The 19,788-nt window shown below is 44.0% G+C and overlaps 1 protein-coding gene across 3 annotated transcripts in view; it reads left to right on the top strand.

Annotated features, from left to right (window-relative positions):
* The first annotated feature begins 400 nt into the window (after positions 1-400).
* The window catches only part of LOC133886139 (uncharacterized), a 51,113-nt gene continuing 31,725 nt past the window's right edge, over positions 401-19,788 (top strand). For all 3 annotated transcript variants that reach the window (XM_062325872.1, XM_062325873.1, XM_062325874.1), the window contains exon 1: positions 401-695. In XM_062325872.1, coding sequence (XP_062181856.1) covers positions 617-695 — 79 coding nt within the window. In that variant the 5' untranslated portion in view covers positions 401-616. The remainder of the gene's footprint in view (positions 696-19,788) is intronic.

The following is a 19,788-nucleotide window of genomic DNA, read 5'->3' on the forward strand; positions in this document are numbered from 1 at the left end:
GTTTTTAAAAGTGCATTTTCTTTTACATGAGGCTTAATTTTAAATTTCGCACTGAAACTCTAATTTATCGGTCACAACCATATTCACTTGTACTATTTGGTAACGTTCCTAGTCCTTTTGAGTACTTAATTTATCTATATGGTTGCACTGATATGATATTTTTGTGGCCCAAAAAAACGAACCAGATAAATCTCCTGCTGTAGTCTACGGTGATAGCGCTGCTTAGCTTGAGAAAAGGTAGTATGTGTATGTGAGCCCAGTGCAACGGCAACATTTTCTTCGAGGCGGTAGTAGTCACTATCACTCATTAACTCACAGGATCGATCCAGTAGTTCTTGCAACGCTTTTGAGTCAGTGATAAGCTCTCGCGAATGACATGCCACATGCCGCGTTACCCACATGCTGCGTTAGATGTCATGAGTACTGGGTGGTTGCCCTGCCCCAAGCCGGGCCTGCCACATGCTGCGTTACCCACATGCTGCGTTAGGTGATGATTTTATGATGAACAGTAGCATTCGTTTAGATGCACAAGGCATGCATATGCTGCTACCGGAAATTATTGGCGAAATTACCAAAGTACAATGCATGCATATGAAGGGCTATAAAATGGGAGCAAATGGGCTACCTCCAAAAGAGGGAGCAGACCAGCGGAGCAAGAGCGCCTTCCAGACTTACAATGGAATTGACACGCACAGGTATGTTTTAATTAAATCACATCAGTTCGATTAGTTTTCTTCAGTTGGCCTTTCTTTTCTCCTGTGAGTTTTACTGCAGTCCATGCGTTCGCGCATGCTTTAACTACATGTGCATATACGCTGCCTCTTGAAATTAGATTCCAAAGAGCATGCAGCTTCCAAAATGGCGTTTACGTGAATCGTAGATGTAAGTTTGTGGTACAATTGGGACTTGTCTAGTGCATATTCTCCATTGTATGATACATACTGTGCATGAGCGTGAGCCATCGCGCGTCGCTCCAGAGTAAGAGAAATCAAAGAGCTAAGTGATATAAGTTGTGTGCCAATCAAATATTTATTTAATTCAAGCTTGGAATTTGAAAATACTAATTTGTTTGAAATTAAACGACACAAATGTGTGAGAAAAACTGGTTTTGTAACAGAACATTTGAGACATAATTTGATTTCCCAATGAAACATGGGAAATAAGAACAAGCCTGAAATCACAACATAACTTGAATGCATTTGGTTCATTCTTTTACCAATTCCATTAAGATTGCATGAAGAACTACAAAATTACAAAAAGAACTACAAAATATCAAAGGTGAAGCCTGTCCCATCACTGCCGCAAATGTTGGTGTCCAAATGCTTGCTGCTAATTAACAACTCATAGGCCTCGTCATCTAGTATATTGTTAGCCACCGCCACGACGAAGATGTACTGCTATGTAACATCATCCTATGACAACGCCTCCAAAGAGGAGAACGGCACGGGCATCACCGGATCCAATTGAAGAATCAAACCAAGGCTTTCTCCTACGTTTAGCACCATGACACCTTTGACGTCTCTGTCCCGACATGAGATCTTTGTCACCGCCTCCAACTACGAGGAGCGAGTACGGTCATTGGTAACCTTGTGGAGAGGTTGAACAAAGCCAATATGAGGAAATATGGCACAAAACTGGGGAAACTTGTGAGAGAGAGGGGCCAAATCCACCACAATCTAAGAATGCTCAGATCCAGCAAGGAGTTGTAGGGATTGAGCAGCGCCTGACGAAATGATTGACTCCCTCCCACATCAAAACAGAAGGGATGAAGGAAGCTTGGCCTAATGAACTTCACTCCTCCCACCATCTCAGATTGAGACAACTGGGTGGAGCAAATCCACCACACCACACTGCAGGGGAGGACATATTTACATAGGGTATGATTGGTTGTCCGCATGGGTTTTGCCCACATGGACCATATATGTAGGCTGAGCGAAGTCATATTTATTGAAAAAAAGAGTATTCAGTTGGTTGTATTTGTCTGGATAGGTTGAACTGAGTTTTTGTTTAGTTGACCGAATCTTAGGCCGTATGAGCGGATGCAAGAGTTGAGGCTATGATTGGTTGCTCGTGTGAAGATGGTTTTCTAATACTGATAATAGGAGCTTGCATCCGCCCTGCCAGGCTATGGAGGGAAGCTCAAATTGATCATCCCTCCCGAGCCAGGTTACAGGTGTACATTTGCATCTACCGAGCCATGCTGGAACAGTACATGCGGGTAACCAAACATGCTTCTATTTGAGATTATACACATCCACAGAGTCAGGTTGCTCTCGTGCAACCAACCAATCACACCCATAGCATTCAAGGAGGATCAGTTGATTAGAAAATCTTCAAAAATGTTGTAAAGGATGCAGTTTATTTGTACTTTTAGGATGACTAAACTGTGCACATCATTGATTAATAATTTGGTGATTTCCCATTCAATGATTTTTTCAATCATCAAGTTTTAGGATAGGACCCGTTGTCCCTAGTCCAAGACGAAGTGGACTGAGACCTCTTGGAGGCGGAGATATGGGGAGAAGAGGCAGTAACTGAGGTGGAGGAAGAGGAGGTGACGACAATGTCTCCGTAAAAGACGGCAAGGTCTCGGCTTCTTCTTCACCTTCGTTCTCAAGCGATGCCGGTGAGGACAGCTGAAGGGAGTAGCCGGGGCAGCAACACCCATGATGAAGATAGCATCCGGAGAGGAAAAAGAGGAGGGAGAGACTTCCCCTAACTTGCTTTCTTTTTTCCTCCTCCTGGCCAGCCTTGAGTAGATCTTAGGGCTTCTTGTAAACTTCTTATCTTCCTTCAACTTATATGTAAAAGAGTTTGAAACCTTGTAAAATGAAAATATCCTATTTCTACTACAATGCCTATGTATGAGTGTGAATCTTCATGAATACAAGGAATATTTAAACAAGTGTTCGACCTTTGAATTGTATCTTTCGAGTAATTTTTGAAGTTTCGAAGATACTAGGATGTTCATTATGGTTACCTTAGGCACTCGTGGACTCGATAAGGTTCTCCATGGTCCCTAAAGATGTTCTTCCCTTCTCGTTAGGAATCATTTTTATGGCACGGATGACAAGTTTTTGTTGTCTGAGTACATGTGAAGCCCTCGACTGGTTATCAGAGAGGAGTTCCCACATAGGCCATCTAGAAACCCGAGTGCACGCTTGGATGTAAGTATCTGAATAGCGGCTTATCTCAGTTTTTAAGGCATTGGATCGAAATAGAAAAAAAAAAGATATATATTGATCTGTTTAATATGACAATTAATATTACAAAATATATCCTAAGTAATTACATGTAGAACTTACAAAGCTGGTCAATATTCCAAGAGTTTTTAAGGACTTAACCATCTTTCATAACTAACCTATATGACCCTGGCCGATTATACTCGACCACCTTATAAGGACCCTCCCACTTCGGAGATAGCTTGCTGCTTTTTTTTTCTAGCTTTGTTTGAGTGGTAGAACTGGATCTCCAGATTTGCAGGACCTTTTGCGGATGTTTTGATCATGGTAGCGTCTGAGAGCTTGATGGTACTGTGCTAATCGTATCAACACTTGCGTCCTTTTTTCTTTGAGAATATTAAGGTCATCCTGTTTTCTCGAGATTTAATCCTTGTCAGCGTATAGTTTGAAGCAGGGATATTTAATCTTTAGTACACAAGGTAGCATTACTTCAGCCTAGTAGACTAGAAAGAAAGGCATTTCACCCATCACCTTACTGAATGTCATTTGGAATGCCCAAAACACAGTAGGCAACTCGAAATCCTAGGCTTTAGCGTGGGTGCATAAGCGGTTGAAGATGTGGATCTTTATTCCTTGGAGTACTAGACCATTTTCCCATTCAACCTATCTGTTGCTTTGTGGCTAAGCCACAAACGTAAAGCAGACTATAGTGCCTAGTTCTTTGCAGTAATCGATGAATTCCGCGCAGGATGATTGAGTGCCGTTGATGGTAATAATCTTACTCGGGACACCGAACCTTGTCTTGATACATTTCTCGGCAATCATCGAGGTGATTTTGCTAACTGGCTCCACTTCAATCCACTTGGTGAAGGTATCGATTGCCACGAATAGGAACTTGAAGCCCCCGGGTGCTATCGGGAAGGACTCCAAAATATCCAGCCCCCATGTTGCAAATGGTCATGACAAGGGGATCGCCTATAAGGCTTGAGCGGGTTGATGTACATGTCTACTTTGAAATTGATAGCTGGTACACTTTTTTACCAACTCACTTGCATCATGGAGAGGTTGTAGGCTAATAAAAACCTTGTCTAAATGCCCTCCCCACTAGGGTTTGGAAGAAAGCATAAGCTCCGCACTCCCCACTATGGATTTTTTTTAAGAAGTTTTCTACGCTGCTTCAGAGAGATGCACTTCATGAGTACTCCATGAACTTCTCTTCGATGGAGGACGCTATCCACCAAGGTATACATCCTAGATCGATGGAAAATTTGCTCAGATAGTGCATCATCTTTAGGCAGAACTCTATCTAAAGTGACTTGCGGATTGGGTCCATCCACGAAGCTTTGCTTTCGACCTAAGCCACAAGTTCCCCCGCGACTCCTTTTGGGGCGTCGATCCCTGGAAAGCCCTTGAGCTGGTTATAGGTCTTGTAGACCACCACTCCTTTGGTTGTGTTATCTGATGATTTCACAAATGACTTCTAGAGTTTCTCTATGAAAATCCCAGTTTGTCTTTGGGATCATGAGGATCCTAAGTGGGTAAGACTGTTGTTGAGGCAATTATCCTTCCTTGGGATATATTTGACCTTGAGTCCAATGAATTTCTTTTCCATCTTTCTCACTTCTGCGAGGTAGTATGTCATAGTGTTATATGAGGTTTGATATTCCTGGCTAACTTGCTTCACCATCGACTGTGAATCCCTTTTCACAAGAATGTGGCAAATGCCAAAAGTAGAAGCTACTCAGAGATCGGTGAGCAGGATATTTGGCTACGTTATTCATGGCTGGGAAGTCAATCTGCAATGCGTATTGCAAGCTTTCTCATGTGGGAGATATAAGTATAATTTTAGCCCCTGCCCCTTGAAGTGTAAGTGATCCATCGAAGAAAAGAGTCCATACATCTAATAAGTTGCCACAATTGTCCTGAGGTTGATCGAGTTCTTTCCATTCGTCAACGTAGCCAGCAAGTACCTGTGACTTGATCGCTGTCTGAGGTATGAAGCGAACATCGAATTCCCCGAGTTCGACAACCCACTTGGCGATGCGACCACTTGCGCCTCTATTTTGGAGGATTTCCCCGAGTGGGAATATTGATGGTACAATGATGTTGTAAGCCTAGAACTGGTGTCGTAGCCTATGAGAGGCCATCAGCATAATGTATAGTAGCTTCTGCACCTGAGCATAGCGCCCTTTTGGGCCATTGAGTACTTCGTTAACATAGTACACCAGTCCCTAGATCTTCTCGTGCTTCAGGCACTTCCTTTTTGACCATAAATACCTCACTCACGGTACTTGGTCTAGCCGTAATGTAAAACAGAAGATCTTCATCTAGGTTGGGAGCGACTAGCATGGGGAAACAAAAGATACCACTTTTGAATGCCTCGTCTGCCTCTTCTTACCATTCAAACTTGTCATTTTGGCGCAACAATATGAATAAAGGAAGTCCTCGGTCTTCGAGTCAGGATATAAAATGACTAAGAGCTACCATGCACACAGTTAATCTTTGAACTTCTTGTACTTACTTTGGGGGTTGTATCTCTTCGATGGCTTTTGATTTTCTCAGGCTTAACTTTGATCACCTAGTATGACACCAGGTATTGGAGCAAGTTTCCTGTGCCAACTTCGAACACGTATTTGTCTTGGTCCAACATGACTCAGTTCTTACGCATGTTGTTGATGGTTACTTGCAGGTTGGAGAGGAGATCTTCCTTCTTTTTGGTTTTGACAACGAGATCATCAACTTAGGCATCAATATTTTGGCCAACCTGGTTATGGTGGATTATCTGCATACCTCGTTGGTATGTGGAACTAGCGTTGTTCAATCCAAAGGGTACCTTGACGTGACAGTAGACTCCAAAAGGAGTAATAAATGATGTTTTCTCCTCAACTTCTGGATGCATGCTGATATGGTGATAACCGAAATAAGCATGGAGAAGGCTTAGATAATCACACTTGGAGGTGGAGTCAATCAATTGATCTATTCATGGCAGAGGGAAGGTGTCATTCAGGTAGGCTTTTTTGAGGTCAGTGAAGTCCACGTACATTCTTCACTTGCTGTTTGATTTTTTTTACCATGATGGGGTTGGCGAGCCACTCAGAGTGATCAACATCTCAAATGAATCCAGCCTTGATGAGCCTTTTGATTTCCTCTTTGATGGCATCCTTCTGGTTGGGTGCAAACTGCCAGAGTTTCTACTTGACCAGCTTTGCATTAGGCCAGATATCTATTTTGTGATCAATTACCTCCCTAGGGATACCAGACATGTTTGAAGGTTTCCATGCGAACACGTCAGCATTTACCTAGAGGAAGGTGATGATCGCGAGTTCCTATTTGGGATCCCGGTTAGAGCATATCCGACTGGTCTTGGAGAGCTTTGCTGGGTCCAAAGGAACTATTTTGACATCTCCATGGGACTTTACGGTAGTCTTAGCCCTCAATTTTGTCTCCTTCTCAGGTGGATGCTACGTTTCCATGTCGAGACTCCGCTTGTTGTAGGGAAGACCCGCTTTTGTGCAGCCTTGGACATTAATGTCTCTCTCGGGTCCTAGGATCTTCATGCACTAGTAGCTGTAGTATGCAGCATCCATGAAGTTGGCCAAAGTTTGCGTTCTAAGATGGCATTGTACATCGTCTTGAAGTCGACCACATCGAACATAATTTTTTCACTCTGGAAGTTGTCATGCTTCAAAAAGGTCATAGAGAGCGAAATCTGGCTGATGGATGTGGATGAGGATCTGGGTTCTTTGATGTGGAAGGCTTGCATAACCAGCTTGATGGTAGACCGGGAGACCTACATCACTTTGAGAGCACCTGCAAAGAGGATGTTGAGGGAACTTCCTCCATCAATAAGCACTCGAGAGACCTTGCAATTGTTGATCGTAGTCTTCACAACTATTGAGAAGTGGCTTGGCTGTATGAAGTTTTTTGGACAATCATCTTGATTGAAGGAAATCTTGAGGTTCGACCACTGAATGGCCTAGTGAACCTTCGGGGTGGCAACTAAGACTTCTCAGGCCACCGTCCTGTAATGCCACTTGGACTTGTAGGATGCGGAACCACCGAACATGTGGTTGACAGTCCTCTCATCTCGCTGGAAAGATATCAGATCCAAGTCACCCTCGCCACTGCTGGAGCTAGAATCCATGCTTTGGTTGGTGACCTGGGTCTTCCTTCCCTTGTCCGCATTCTCAATCTCCGCTTTGACCATATTCTTTCAATGGTGGCATTCGTGGAGGCTATGGTTGTCGATCTGGTGGAGATTGCACCAGGGCTTATTGTAGCATTCACCAGTGACTCATATACTGCTCTTGCCTCAGGATGAACCAAAATGCTTATCAGGACAGGTGTTAGGCAAGTCTGAAACAACATTGTCAGCTTTGGTATTCTTGTCCTTACCTCCCTTGGTGTTCTTCTTGCGCTTGCTGTTGGTCGTGTCCCTATGAAGCTCGAGCTGTGGGTGCTTGATGACCTGGGCCTTCTCCCTTACAAAGAGGAGTGCCTCTTTGGCCGTGGCAGTCGTATCGACAATCTTCATGATCTCTTTGACCGTCTCGGGCTCTGTCCTAGTGACATCTTCAACGCATTGTCGACTCCTAACCCCCTGAGTGAATGCTCTGATGACATCGTAGTCACTGATCTTGGGGATGGTGTTCCAGGTGCTGCTGAAGCGGCACACAAACTCCCAGAAGGTTTCTTTCTCTGTCTTCTTGCAACAGTACATATTGTTTTTCATGCTAGGGCAAATGTACGTACCTAGAAGTTAGCTCAGAATACATGCAGAGCTATTCCCACGAGTTGATTGTCCCCGACGATAGATTGATCAACCAGGTTCTAGCTACCTCTTCAAGGGTTGTAGGGGGATAATTAGCCATTATATTATCATCCTCACTAGCTGCTTGGATGGTTGAGGTATAGATTTTGTGGAACGTAACAAGATTCGTGCTTCCATTGTACTTCTCGATTGACCCAGTCGAAAACCTTGATGGCTAGTTCATGTTTCGAAGATTTTGGGAGAAGGCCTGACACCTATTGATGGCAAATTACTTGGTCGAGACAGCCTTGGGTCTTTTTTCCATGGGGGTTGGAGATCGACCTCGGCTAGAGTGGCGCCGAGACAACCTCCGAATAGATCATCGAGGTGCAGTGGATGCCTCCTCTGGGGTCTTTGAGCGTCTCCACTGGTTGATAACCTTGCACATGTCATTAATCAGATGACCTTTGACCGGCAAAGTCCTATGGCGGTTAGTTGCTCTATTATCTTCCTAGGCCATCTTGTTATGGGGATTATGCCTCTCTGAGTCTGATCCATCAAGAGAGAGGGTAGTGTGAGACTTCCCCCAATTAGAGCTATTCCTGGCAACCGCTAGAAGGGATTTCTCATCGTGGATGAGAGCCTTCTTTGTCATGCAAGTAATCGAGTTTATCCAGCCCTTGCGAGTGGGGTTTGTCAGATCCACAGTTTGAGGGCACATGACAACCTCTTGTACAAGGAGGAGTCTCTACGACATTGCATATCTATAGCGTCGAGCCCCCAACTATTGGTTAGAAGACGGTAAACCCTGTGCTCCATTAGGGTTTTTGATCTGGGGAGGCATGGTCAGCGAAAGCTGTCCATCGCTCGAAACTAGAGCGTCACGGATCTGTGTGTCATCATGAGTGTCTAGACCATTATCCCCGTATCCAATGGTGAAGACTTCTTTGGGGTAATCTCCACTAGAGGACGAGTCAAGATCCATCATGTATTTGTCATCGGATTGCTCTGGGTAGGTATATCAAAAATCCATGTTGTCGGAAGCTGCTGGGGAGAACCCCGACATGGTGTGGACATCCCTTTCACGGTAATCTTGGTAGCCGAGTGGTTTGAACTTGATGTCGTAATCCTTAATGCATTGATCCATTAAGTGACTTACCTCATCACCTGAATCATCAGCAAATAGTTCTTTGTTGAGGTTTACCCGATCGATCGCTGGTTCGTCAGTTGAAAGGGTGAAGTTATCATTGAACCCCTCATCCGAGAAGCCTGTTCTTGGTGCAGGCTTGGGTGAAGTTGACAACATGTCATGTATAGAATCTTCAATGCCTATTGTCATGATCCCCACAAATAGTGCCAGCTGTCGATGATTAATAAACCACCAATCTTACGAACTTGTAGAAGAGATAGAGGATACTTCGAGTAGATAAATGAAAGGATCATAGAGGGATTTTTATACAGGTTTAGCCTCTCTTAGGATAATAGCCCTATGTCATTTTTGTCTTGTATTGATCTCTAAGGTTGTTACAAGGGGGGTGTGGCTAGCATAAATGGATCTAACCTAGTCGGATGACTTACTTGTGTGTAGTCGGGGGAGATGTGAGTACAGATCTAACTGCGAATGGTTTAGAGGATGTAGAGCCTCTACAAGACTCAATGGTATATAATGGCTTCAATTTTCGTTGTTCTCTATAGGGTCCTTGAAGGTGACATGCCCTAGAGGCAATCATAGAGATGATTGCATCACATGTCTATGTTCATGTACTACCGAATAATGTGTTATTCCAAGAATGACTATCATTTACATTGATTGGCAAGTATGTGACTTGTTCATTAAACTCCTTGTTTATTTCATGATGTTATTCTTAGTTCATCCATGGTCGCATATCATTGTGATGATACATAAGACCAGCATATGTATTGATTGATGATCACATTTCATGGATCATAGGTATAGAGATACCAGGTCAATAATGTGGACATTTATGTTAGAGAATATGATGTTGGATAGACCCACCTTGAGATATTGCTGGGATTGTTATTTATGATGTGCCATCAGTTATTATCTCAAATGGTGTACCTATAGGATCCATGGACCTGAGATTGTCATTGATTCCCAGAATGTGTAATGGCATATATTGAGGCTGCCAAACGCTATTCTGTTACTGGGTAGTCATAAAGGTAGTTTTTAGGTTTGTCATGAAACATGTCATGGGGTATAAGCGATCAAGATGGAATTTGCCCCTCCTTGATAACGGGAGAGATATCTCTAGGCCCCTCGAGGTAGTTGGATCGAGAAAGTGCATGGCCATGCCAATATGATTAAAGAGTTAGTCATGATGAAATCACTACTTGATCAAGTGAATGGTCAGGTTATCATAAGGGTGGCACGTATATCTCCTTGAGCTTGACTGGTATCGTGAGGCAAAGGGATCGGTGCATGTGTATATCAAGGTTCAGTCGATATGATCTTTTAGGTATACTCGGGAGTCAATATGTCCTGCTAGGGACCGCTATTAATTTTGGTTTGGAAAGGGTTTCCGGGTCGTAGCCGTTTGTACTTGAACCTAACGGGTCACACACTTAATGGGTTGGAACAAAACATGCAAATTGGATTCGTATATGGGTTTTGATTAGATTGTGATCGATGAGAAGTTAGAGTCCTAAAGGGCTTCCAATGTGGGAGCCCATTGGCGAGCCCTATATAAGGAGAGGCATGGGTAGGGCGTGCTGAGGTTGAGCCACTTCGAAACCCTAGCTGCAGCCTTCCACATGATCTCCCAAAACCCTAGCCTCACGTGCGATGCTAGCACATCGCTTAGCATTTCTGCCCAGTACGTGTGGATACCGTAGAGGCACTGCTGCTATTGCAGCACTGATCTTCTTGGCTAGTTGATCGCGAGTTGGTCGAGGAGCACGACCACTTGCTCAGAGTTGGTCGAGGAGCACGACCACCCGCTTGGAGTTGGTCGAGGAGCACGATCACCTGCTCAGCGTTGGTCAAGGAGCACGACCACCTGCTCAGAGTTGGTCGAGGAACATGACCACCTGCACGGGGCTGGTCGTGGATCTGATCAAGAAGTTGGTTGAGGAGTTTGATGTGCATGATGTTAGATCGGTCTACTCCAACTCTTCTTCCACTGCATTGCGCGTCGAGCGATAATGATCTATGATCTCCTACTACCATGATTTCCTGGGTGAATGCGGTAGAAATTTTTGTTTTAGGCTAGCGTAGCCTGCCTGTTCCCCAATAGTCCCTAGGATCCACATATATATGGGGGCATCATACGTACTCTAGAGTCTTTCTTCGCATTCTTGGAGATAAACTCCCTTGATTATGAGATATCCTAGGTATTTGCAGGCAATTTTCATACATCCAGGGATTCCCTTCCCGAAGATAGAGATATGCCCCGAGAATTATGGAAAACCCTAGGGTATCCAAATACAGTAGTTCTATACTACTCATTGTCAGATCCTTCCTGTGATGACTCAGATCTGGAAAGTTGCAATCCCCAGAACAAGACAGTTCGAGAAGACAACCATGCGCCTAGCCACTGTAAGACCTCATTGACCAGGAACTGTCCCATCAACAATCTACACGAAGTCATAGAGTAGCGGAGATGCTAGAAGAGCCCTCGGGAAGAACCAATCGCTCCTTAGCGGTCTAATCGGAGGACGACTAGACGCCGCTTGAGAAAAAGCCACGGCCGATCTTTGACACCCGTGGGTAGAACGCCCGTGGCTACCTAGACCGAGAAAGTCACCATCAATGGATGCTAAGCTTTCTCTCCAAATATATGAAAGGTGAACTAGCCAGCTCAGTTCTGGCTCGGATAGATCAAGAAGTACAATGCGAATACTAATTCCTTTGAGTTTGTCTAGATCTACACTATAGCCAGCCAAGTGGTTGGTGGGAATGAAAAGGTGATAGCAAATTACCTCCCCACAACCCTTGAAGGGTCAGCCAGGACCTGGATGAGTAATCTATCATTGGGAATGATCTACTCTTTGGAGCAGTTTTGTGACTAGTTCCGAGCCAACTTCCAGGGCACTTCCATGAGCCCTGACACAAAAAATGACATCTTTTGTGTCATACAGACGGAGAAGGAAATCTTGCACGAGTTCATCCACCGCTTCAGCAATACCCGAAATACCATCCCTAAGATAAGTGACTATGACATCATCTAAGCGTTTACTCGATGGGTTAGGAGTTGACAATGCATCGAAAATGTCACTAGGAATTAGCCCGAGATGCTCAAGGAGGTCATAAGGATCATCGATAAGGTAGCTAATGCCGAGAAGGTGCTCCTGTTCATCAAGGAAAGGGATTAGGGCATCAAGCCCTCCCAGCACAAACTAGACAACGACATGACGAAGAGCAAGCACAAGAAGAACCACAAGGGAGGTAAGGATCAGAAAACTAAAACTGATGAAGTTTTTGTAGGTCTTCGTAATACACGCCCTGATAAACACTCTAGCACATCCCGGGGCAAGAGTCACCAGCCATGCACTGATGAACAGGGTGGCAAGCCCTGCTGCGACTTCCACCAGACTAATAGTCACACCCTCCATGAATGCCGCATTTGGCAGAAGCTGGCCAAGGCCGAAATTGATAAGGCCAAAGGAAAGAAGAGCCTAGTCACAACCCAAACTAGGGACTCCAGCTCTAGTTGTAGCAGCGACGATGACTCAAACCCACTGTCCTAAGACTTGCACAAGCCAAGAGAGAGGACTATCGACCACAGGTTCGGTGGCTTTGCATCTTATGAGACCAAATGATAGAACAAGATGGTGGCCTAAGAAGTCTTAGTAGCTGTCCCCGAAGGTCGCAAGGCTGTCAAGTTGTTGAATATTGAAATCTCTTCAACCAGAACAACTGCTTAGAAAATGTTGTATGTCCAGACCGCTTTCAATGGTGGTCAATTCTACGATCAACAACTACAAGGTATCTTCAGTGCTTATCGATGGAGGAAGTTCTCTGATCTTCCTCTTCTTAAACACACTCGAAGAAATGCAGATCTCATGATGTGTAATCAAGCTAGTTGCTCAGTCCTTCCATGGCATAGTACCTGGATCTTCAACCACACCAATTGGCTAGATATCACTTCCCATCAGCTTTGGGAAGCATGAGAACTTCAGATAGTGAAAATTCTATTTGACTTGGTCGATTCCGAGACATTGTACAACACCATCTTAGGACAACAATCTCTAGACAAGTTCATGGCCGCTGCGTACCAGTGCGTTAATATCCTAGGACCCAAGGGAGTCATCACCGTCCAGGGTTGTCCCAAGGCAAGCCTCGGCTGCAATGAGTAAAGCCTCGATATGGCAACTTAGCATCAACTCGACAAGGAGACCAAGAACTCGAGGCCTAAGGCTGTTTTGTAGTTTGACGGCAAAGTTAAAACTGTTCCTTTAGACCTAGCAAAGCCATCCAAGACCATTGGGCTCCAATCTAGACCCTAAATAGGAACTCGCGCTCATCACCTTCCTCTGGGCAAACACTAACGTGTTTGCTCGGCAGCCATCCAACAGACCTAGTACCCTAGGAAGGTGATTAAGCACTAATTATCCATTCGGCCTAATGCTAAGCTAGTCAAACATAAGCTTCTGTCATTTCGTGACTGACCCAAAGGAAGCAATCAAGGAAGAAATTGAAAGGCTTAATAATGGATCATTCCAAGTGGCTCACTAATCTCATCATGATTAAAAAATCAAATGGGAAGTGGAGCATGCGCATGGATCTCACTGACCTCAATAAAGCCTACCCAAAGGATGCCTTCCCTCTAGCATGAATATATTAGATAGTCGACTCTATTTCCAAATGCAACTACATAAGCCTTCTCGATGCCTACTTCGATTATCACCACATGAATATGCATTCTGAGGATGAGGAGAAAACCTCCTTTATAATTCCCTTTGAAGTATTCTGTTATGTAAAAAAACCCTTCGGATTGAAGAACACCGATGTCACCTATAAACAGGGCATGTAGATAACCCTTCATGATCAGATTGGCCAAAACATCGAGGCCTTTGTCGATAAACTTGTCATCAGGACTGAAAATAAGGAAGACCTTATCTCTGACCTACGAGAGACATTCAACAATCTACGCAAAAATCGAGTCATGCTCAAACTAGAGAAATGTACACTCAAGGTCGATGCAAGAAAGCTACTTGATTACCTGGTGTTATACCAGGGAATCGAAGTTAACCCTGATAGGATCAAGGCCATCGAAGAAATGTAGCCCCTAGGTTAGTATGTGATGTCCAAAAACTAACTAGGTGTATAGCAACTCTTAGTCATTTCATATCCCAACACGGAGACCGGGGGCTTCCCTTCTTCAAGTTACTGTTCCAACATGATAAGTTTGAATGGTTTGAAGAGGCGAATGAGGCATTAAAAAAATCTAAAGAGGTATCTTTCTTCCCACATGTGCTAGTTGCTCCCGACCCAAATAAAGAATTATTGTCATACATTATGGCCCAACCAGGCACCATAAGTGGAGTATTGGTGGTGGAATGAGAAGTGCCCAACAAGCAACGGAGATGCTCGAAGAGCCCTTGAGAAGAGTTGACTACTCCTCAGCAGTCTAATTAGAGGACGTCCTGGCGCTGCTCTAGCAGAAGCCACAACTGATATCTGAACCTTGTAGGTATAATGCTCGTGGCTACCCGGACCGAGCATGGCACCACCAACGAATGCCAGCCTTTCTCTCCAAATCTATGAAAGGTGAACTAGTCGACTCGGTTTTGACCTGGATCGACTGAGAAATAAATGGAAATACTAATCCTGTCGAGTTCCTCTTGATCTACACTAAGGCCATCCAAGCAGCTGGTGGGGATGAAAAGGTGATGGAAAATTACCTCCTCACAGCTCTTGAAGGGTCAGCCAAGACCTGGCTAACTAATTTACCATCGGGGATGATCTACTCTTGGGAGCAGTTCTGCGATATGTTCTGATCCAACTTCTAGGGCACTTACATTAGCCTTAGCATGAAACATGACATCTTCTGTGTCATAAAGGTAGAGAAAGAAATGTTGCGTGAGTTCGTCCGCCACTTCAGCAACACCCAGAATAACATCCTCAAGATAAATGACTATGACATCATCCAAGCGTTTACTTGAGGGGTTAGGAGTTGACAATGCAAGTACTCACTAACTTAGTTGCCGAATGGAAAGAGCTCAAACAACCCCAGGATAGCCGCATCGACACATCTGACGTATGGAATCCCTTATTCGATGGGTCACTTATGCTCCAAGGCCTAGGGGATGGAATTATACTCATCTCTCACGCTGGAGAAATGCTACAATATGCTATGTAGCTCAACTTTCCTGCCACAAACAACGTACCTGAGTATGAGGGTCTACTCGCTTGTCTTTGAGTAGCTTCTGCTCTTGGTATTCGCCACATACTTGTGAAAGGTTATTTATAGTTGGTGGTAAAGCAAGTTAGCAAGGAGTATCAGATCTTAGACAAGACTATGACAGATTACCTCTCGGAGGTGAGGAAGCTAGAAAAGAAATTGACAAGACTCGAGGTCAAGTTTATCCCAAAGAAGGATAATTTCCACATTGATAGTCTTGCCCAACTAGCCTCCTCACGATCTCCAGGAAAAACTAGGATTTTCTTAAAGAAACTCTTGATGCCATCCATGAAATCATCAGATGACATGACCAAATGAGTGGTCGTCCATGGGACCAATAAATATCTAGAGGGCTTGCTTGGAATCGATGCTCCAAAAGGAGTCACAGGAGAACTCATGGCTTCGCTTAGCTCAAGTACAAAGATTGGTCGATGGATCCAATCCGGAAGTTCCTTCAGGATTGAGTTGTGCCAAAAGATGATGCATTATCCGAGCAAGTATCCCGTTGATGTAGGATGTATGCCCTGGTGGACGATATCCTATAGAAGAGGCACTCACAGAGTACTCATGAAGTGAATCTCTCAGAAGCAGGGTAGATGGCAACTCTAAGAAATCCATGTAGGGGTGTGCGAAGCTCATGCTTCCTTCTAAACCATGGTCAGAAAGGCATTCATACAAGGTTTTTATTAGCCTACAACTCTCCATGATGCGAACGAGATGGTTAAAACATGTACCAGCTATCAATTCTACAGCAGGTGTGTACACCAGCCCACCTAAGCCTTACAGACGATCCCATTTTAGTGGCCATTCGCTACTTGGGGGTTGGATATTCTAGGGCCCTTCTCGGTAGAGCCCGTAGGCTTCAAGATCTTATTCATAGCAATTGATACCTTCACCAAGTGGATTGAAGCTAAGCCAGTCAGCAATATCACCTTGGCAGTAACAAGAAAGTTCATCATGATAAGCGTCATGATAAGATTAGGCGTTCCGAGTAGGATCATCATCGACAACAGAATGTTCTCGAGCATAGCCTTCATCAATTACTGCAAGGGACTAGACACTACAGTTTGCTTTGTGTCAATAGCTCATCCACAGAGCAATGGACAATTTGAGCGGGCTAATGGTCTAGTACTACAAGGAATCAGGACCCTCAGCTTCAACCATTTGTCCGCCTATGCTAAAGCCTAGGCGTCTGAGCTACCTAATGTACTTTGGGAACTCTGGACAGCATCCAACAGGGCGATGGGTGAAACACCTTTCTTCCTAGTCTACGGGCATGAGGCCATGCTACCCTGCAAACTAAATATCAAGACTTCCCGTGTTGAATTGTACGCTGATAAGGACGAAATCCTAAGAAGGAAGGACAACATCAACATTCTTGAAGAAAAAAAGACTCAAGTGCTAATGCGATCGGAAAGTACCAACAAGCTCTCTTGTGCTACTATGACTAGAACATCCAAAAGAGAATCTTACAACCCAGGCATCTAGTTCTACGACTCATTCGGAGCCCAAAAGATAGGAACAAGCTATCTCCAAAGTGGGAGGGTCCTTACAAGGTGGTTAAATCCATTCGTCCGGGGTCGTATAGGTTAGCAATGGAGGATGGTCCAGTCCTTAAAAAATCCTGGAATATCAACCAACTCTGTAAGTTCTATGTGTAAGTACTTAGGATACTTGTTATAATAGTAAGTTGTCATATTACCTAAGAAGTTGAGTGAATTATTTTCCACCCTTTGACTTTGCAATTCAATGCCTGGCAACGAGATAAGCCGCTATTCAGGTATCAATACCTACACGCAAGCTCGAGGTTATGAAACGATACTCAGCAAAGAACAATATGGTTTTTACAATATTATTTCTGTCTTAGACTGCCTATTCGGGAACTCTACCCAAATAACTAGTCGTGCATGCTTCAAAAACAATTTCTAATGAGAAGAGATTATGCTTTAAATGATAGTTGTGTGGATCGTAATTTTTTTATAGAGTCCTCGATTGCCTAAAGGCTCCAATATTTTCACTCAATTTGGATTTAAGGTAAACCACAATGTACATCCCTAGGAACAACTGCAAATTTCTTGAACTAATCGGAAGAAAATGCATCTCGAGCTCAACATGATAGGTTGTCATATGCTTTCTGTATCTTGCACTGTTGGAATCTCATACTCATACATAGGCATTTCAGTATAAAGTAGATATTTCATTAACAAAATTTCAAGTTATTTTTACATATAATCTAGGAGAACTATACAACCAAAAGTAGGTTCAAAAGAAACCCTAAATTCTAGCCTAATGCCGTGTAAGAGGAGGAAGAAAGAGAAAATTAGATGACCCTAATAAAGAGCATGTGCCTAAGGTTCGTCCCCAAGGAGCAATTGATGTACTAGTTAGCTGAACGATTGTTGTCATCGTCGTCACTTAGGGATGAGGATGAAGTGGAACCCTTGGTCTCCTCCTCCTCCTCAGCTAGCACCTCCTCAAGTGCTTCTTCCTCCAGGAGGACCAAGTCCACCTCTTCCTTACTTGGAGATGAGGGCACAACAACTGGGGCCTCATCGCATTGCTCATCCTCTATGACTATGGGAGCGATGGCCGCTGCTTCCTTCATCTCCTCAACAATAGAGTTGGACTCGGCTGGTGAGGGAGGTGGCGTAGGAGTGGGAGACCGTGGTGATGAAGGCATGGGCCTTGATAGGGATACTGGGGCCCAAAGCCTAATCTCCCGAGAGTTAGTAGATGATGAGGATTCCATGGCTAAAGTTTGAGAACTAAAGAGATAAATTTGGAGTTACAAGTGCCTACTACACTAGGGTTATAAAGGCCCTAGTACATGAGGTGTCCGCGACCCTTCGTCTTTAGGTGTCGTACGGTGGGCTTGGCGACATAATGGCTCGTGGTAAACCAAACATTTGCTAGAAGTCAAATCATTTCTACTCAGCAAGCTCAACTGGACAAAGAGGCACTTGACGGCTCTTTGAATGGCATGACTATGACTCCGACTCTGACTACAACTCGAAGCCATGATATCTTGCACCAATGTCTTATTATATTCAATGCTTGGAATATTATTCAACACACGCGGGAGCGGTTGGAATAGTATCCCAGGGAGAACGGCGCACTACTCTTCCATACACGCACAGTTTCCCAACGTTATCATGATCATTTGCTAGGAAAAGATTCTCTTCACCACCACACAAAATCTCAATTGTGATGGTTTAAATTTGAAACCCGATCAATGATAAGTCTTTTCTCCTCACTACTATAAATATAAGCTTATATGTCGGCCCATCTCTGCTGGTTTCTTATGAGCCGGCAGTGATGGAATATCACTACCGGTTCGTATCATGGACTGGCACCAAAAGGCCATTCGAAAAGAACCGACAGTGAAAATCCTCTATCACTGCCGGCTCTAGCCACAAGCTGGTAGTGATACTCGATTGGTGGCTAGAACTGGCAGTGATAGTAAAGGTCTCACTATCGGCTCGTGGCTAGAGTCGGCAATGATAGTGGATGACAACTTATTTTAAAAAATTCATACCTTTTTCATATGAAGTTGGATGGGCATAAACTGTATATCAAAATTGTAGCCCTCGACGAGATCTACAACTTTGTAGTTGAAAACTTTTTTATTTCATATCATTTAGATATCCAAATAATCATTTGAAGTTTCAGATAGAAGATCTCAAAAGGATTGCATATGCTAATGGTATCACTAGTACTTCTGTGGTGAGATGGTAAGGACATATCGCGTGAGCTCAGAGGTTCCAAGTTCAAGTGCCACAAACTACACATGCGTGTATTTCGTGCAAAAAAAACTTGTGACTTGTGACTTGCAACGGCGTGGGCGTGGGGGTTCCATGGGTGCAAAAATATTTTGTTTTCAATTTTCCAACCCTAAAAAGATTGATTCAACGCCTGATTATCACTGCCGGCTGAAGCCTTCAACCGGCAGTGATAGTCAACTATCACTGCCAGCTAAAGCCTTCAGCCGGCAGTGATAACCCGTTCACTGCCGGTTTAGTCGGAGACTATCACTGCCCATTGTCCACTGCCGGCTCCAAACCGACAGTGAAACCCCTTTATGGGCCAGTAGTGAAGGGGTTTTTTTAGTAGTGCCTCATCCTTTCCAAAAGTTTGGAATGATACTTTTTGGATGATGTAGAATTCCTATTTGGATGGAATATCTTCTCCTAGACTCGCTTGAGTATTCGTGACTTTTCTGAATCCCGATTATACGACCTGAGAACTCTAAGATGCCGATTAGATGAATCATCCTATCTAGGAACCGAGTTCAATCTAGATGATGTGGTTGGCAAAATGTTTATCTTTGCTGGCCATGTTTTTAATTTGTCAAAACCACATTTCTGTGGGGATTGACACTAGGTAGTTTAAAACTACATATCCAAATCCCCTAGGGTTTCCTATATTTTCGGGGTTTATCTCTATGCTTGGAAAGGGAATCCCTAGACGTATGGAAACTGCTCATAGGTATCCA

This window comes from Phragmites australis, chromosome 12 (assembly GCF_958298935.1).
Source record: "Phragmites australis chromosome 12, lpPhrAust1.1, whole genome shotgun sequence".
NCBI lineage: Eukaryota > Viridiplantae > Streptophyta > Magnoliopsida > Poales > Poaceae > Phragmites > Phragmites australis.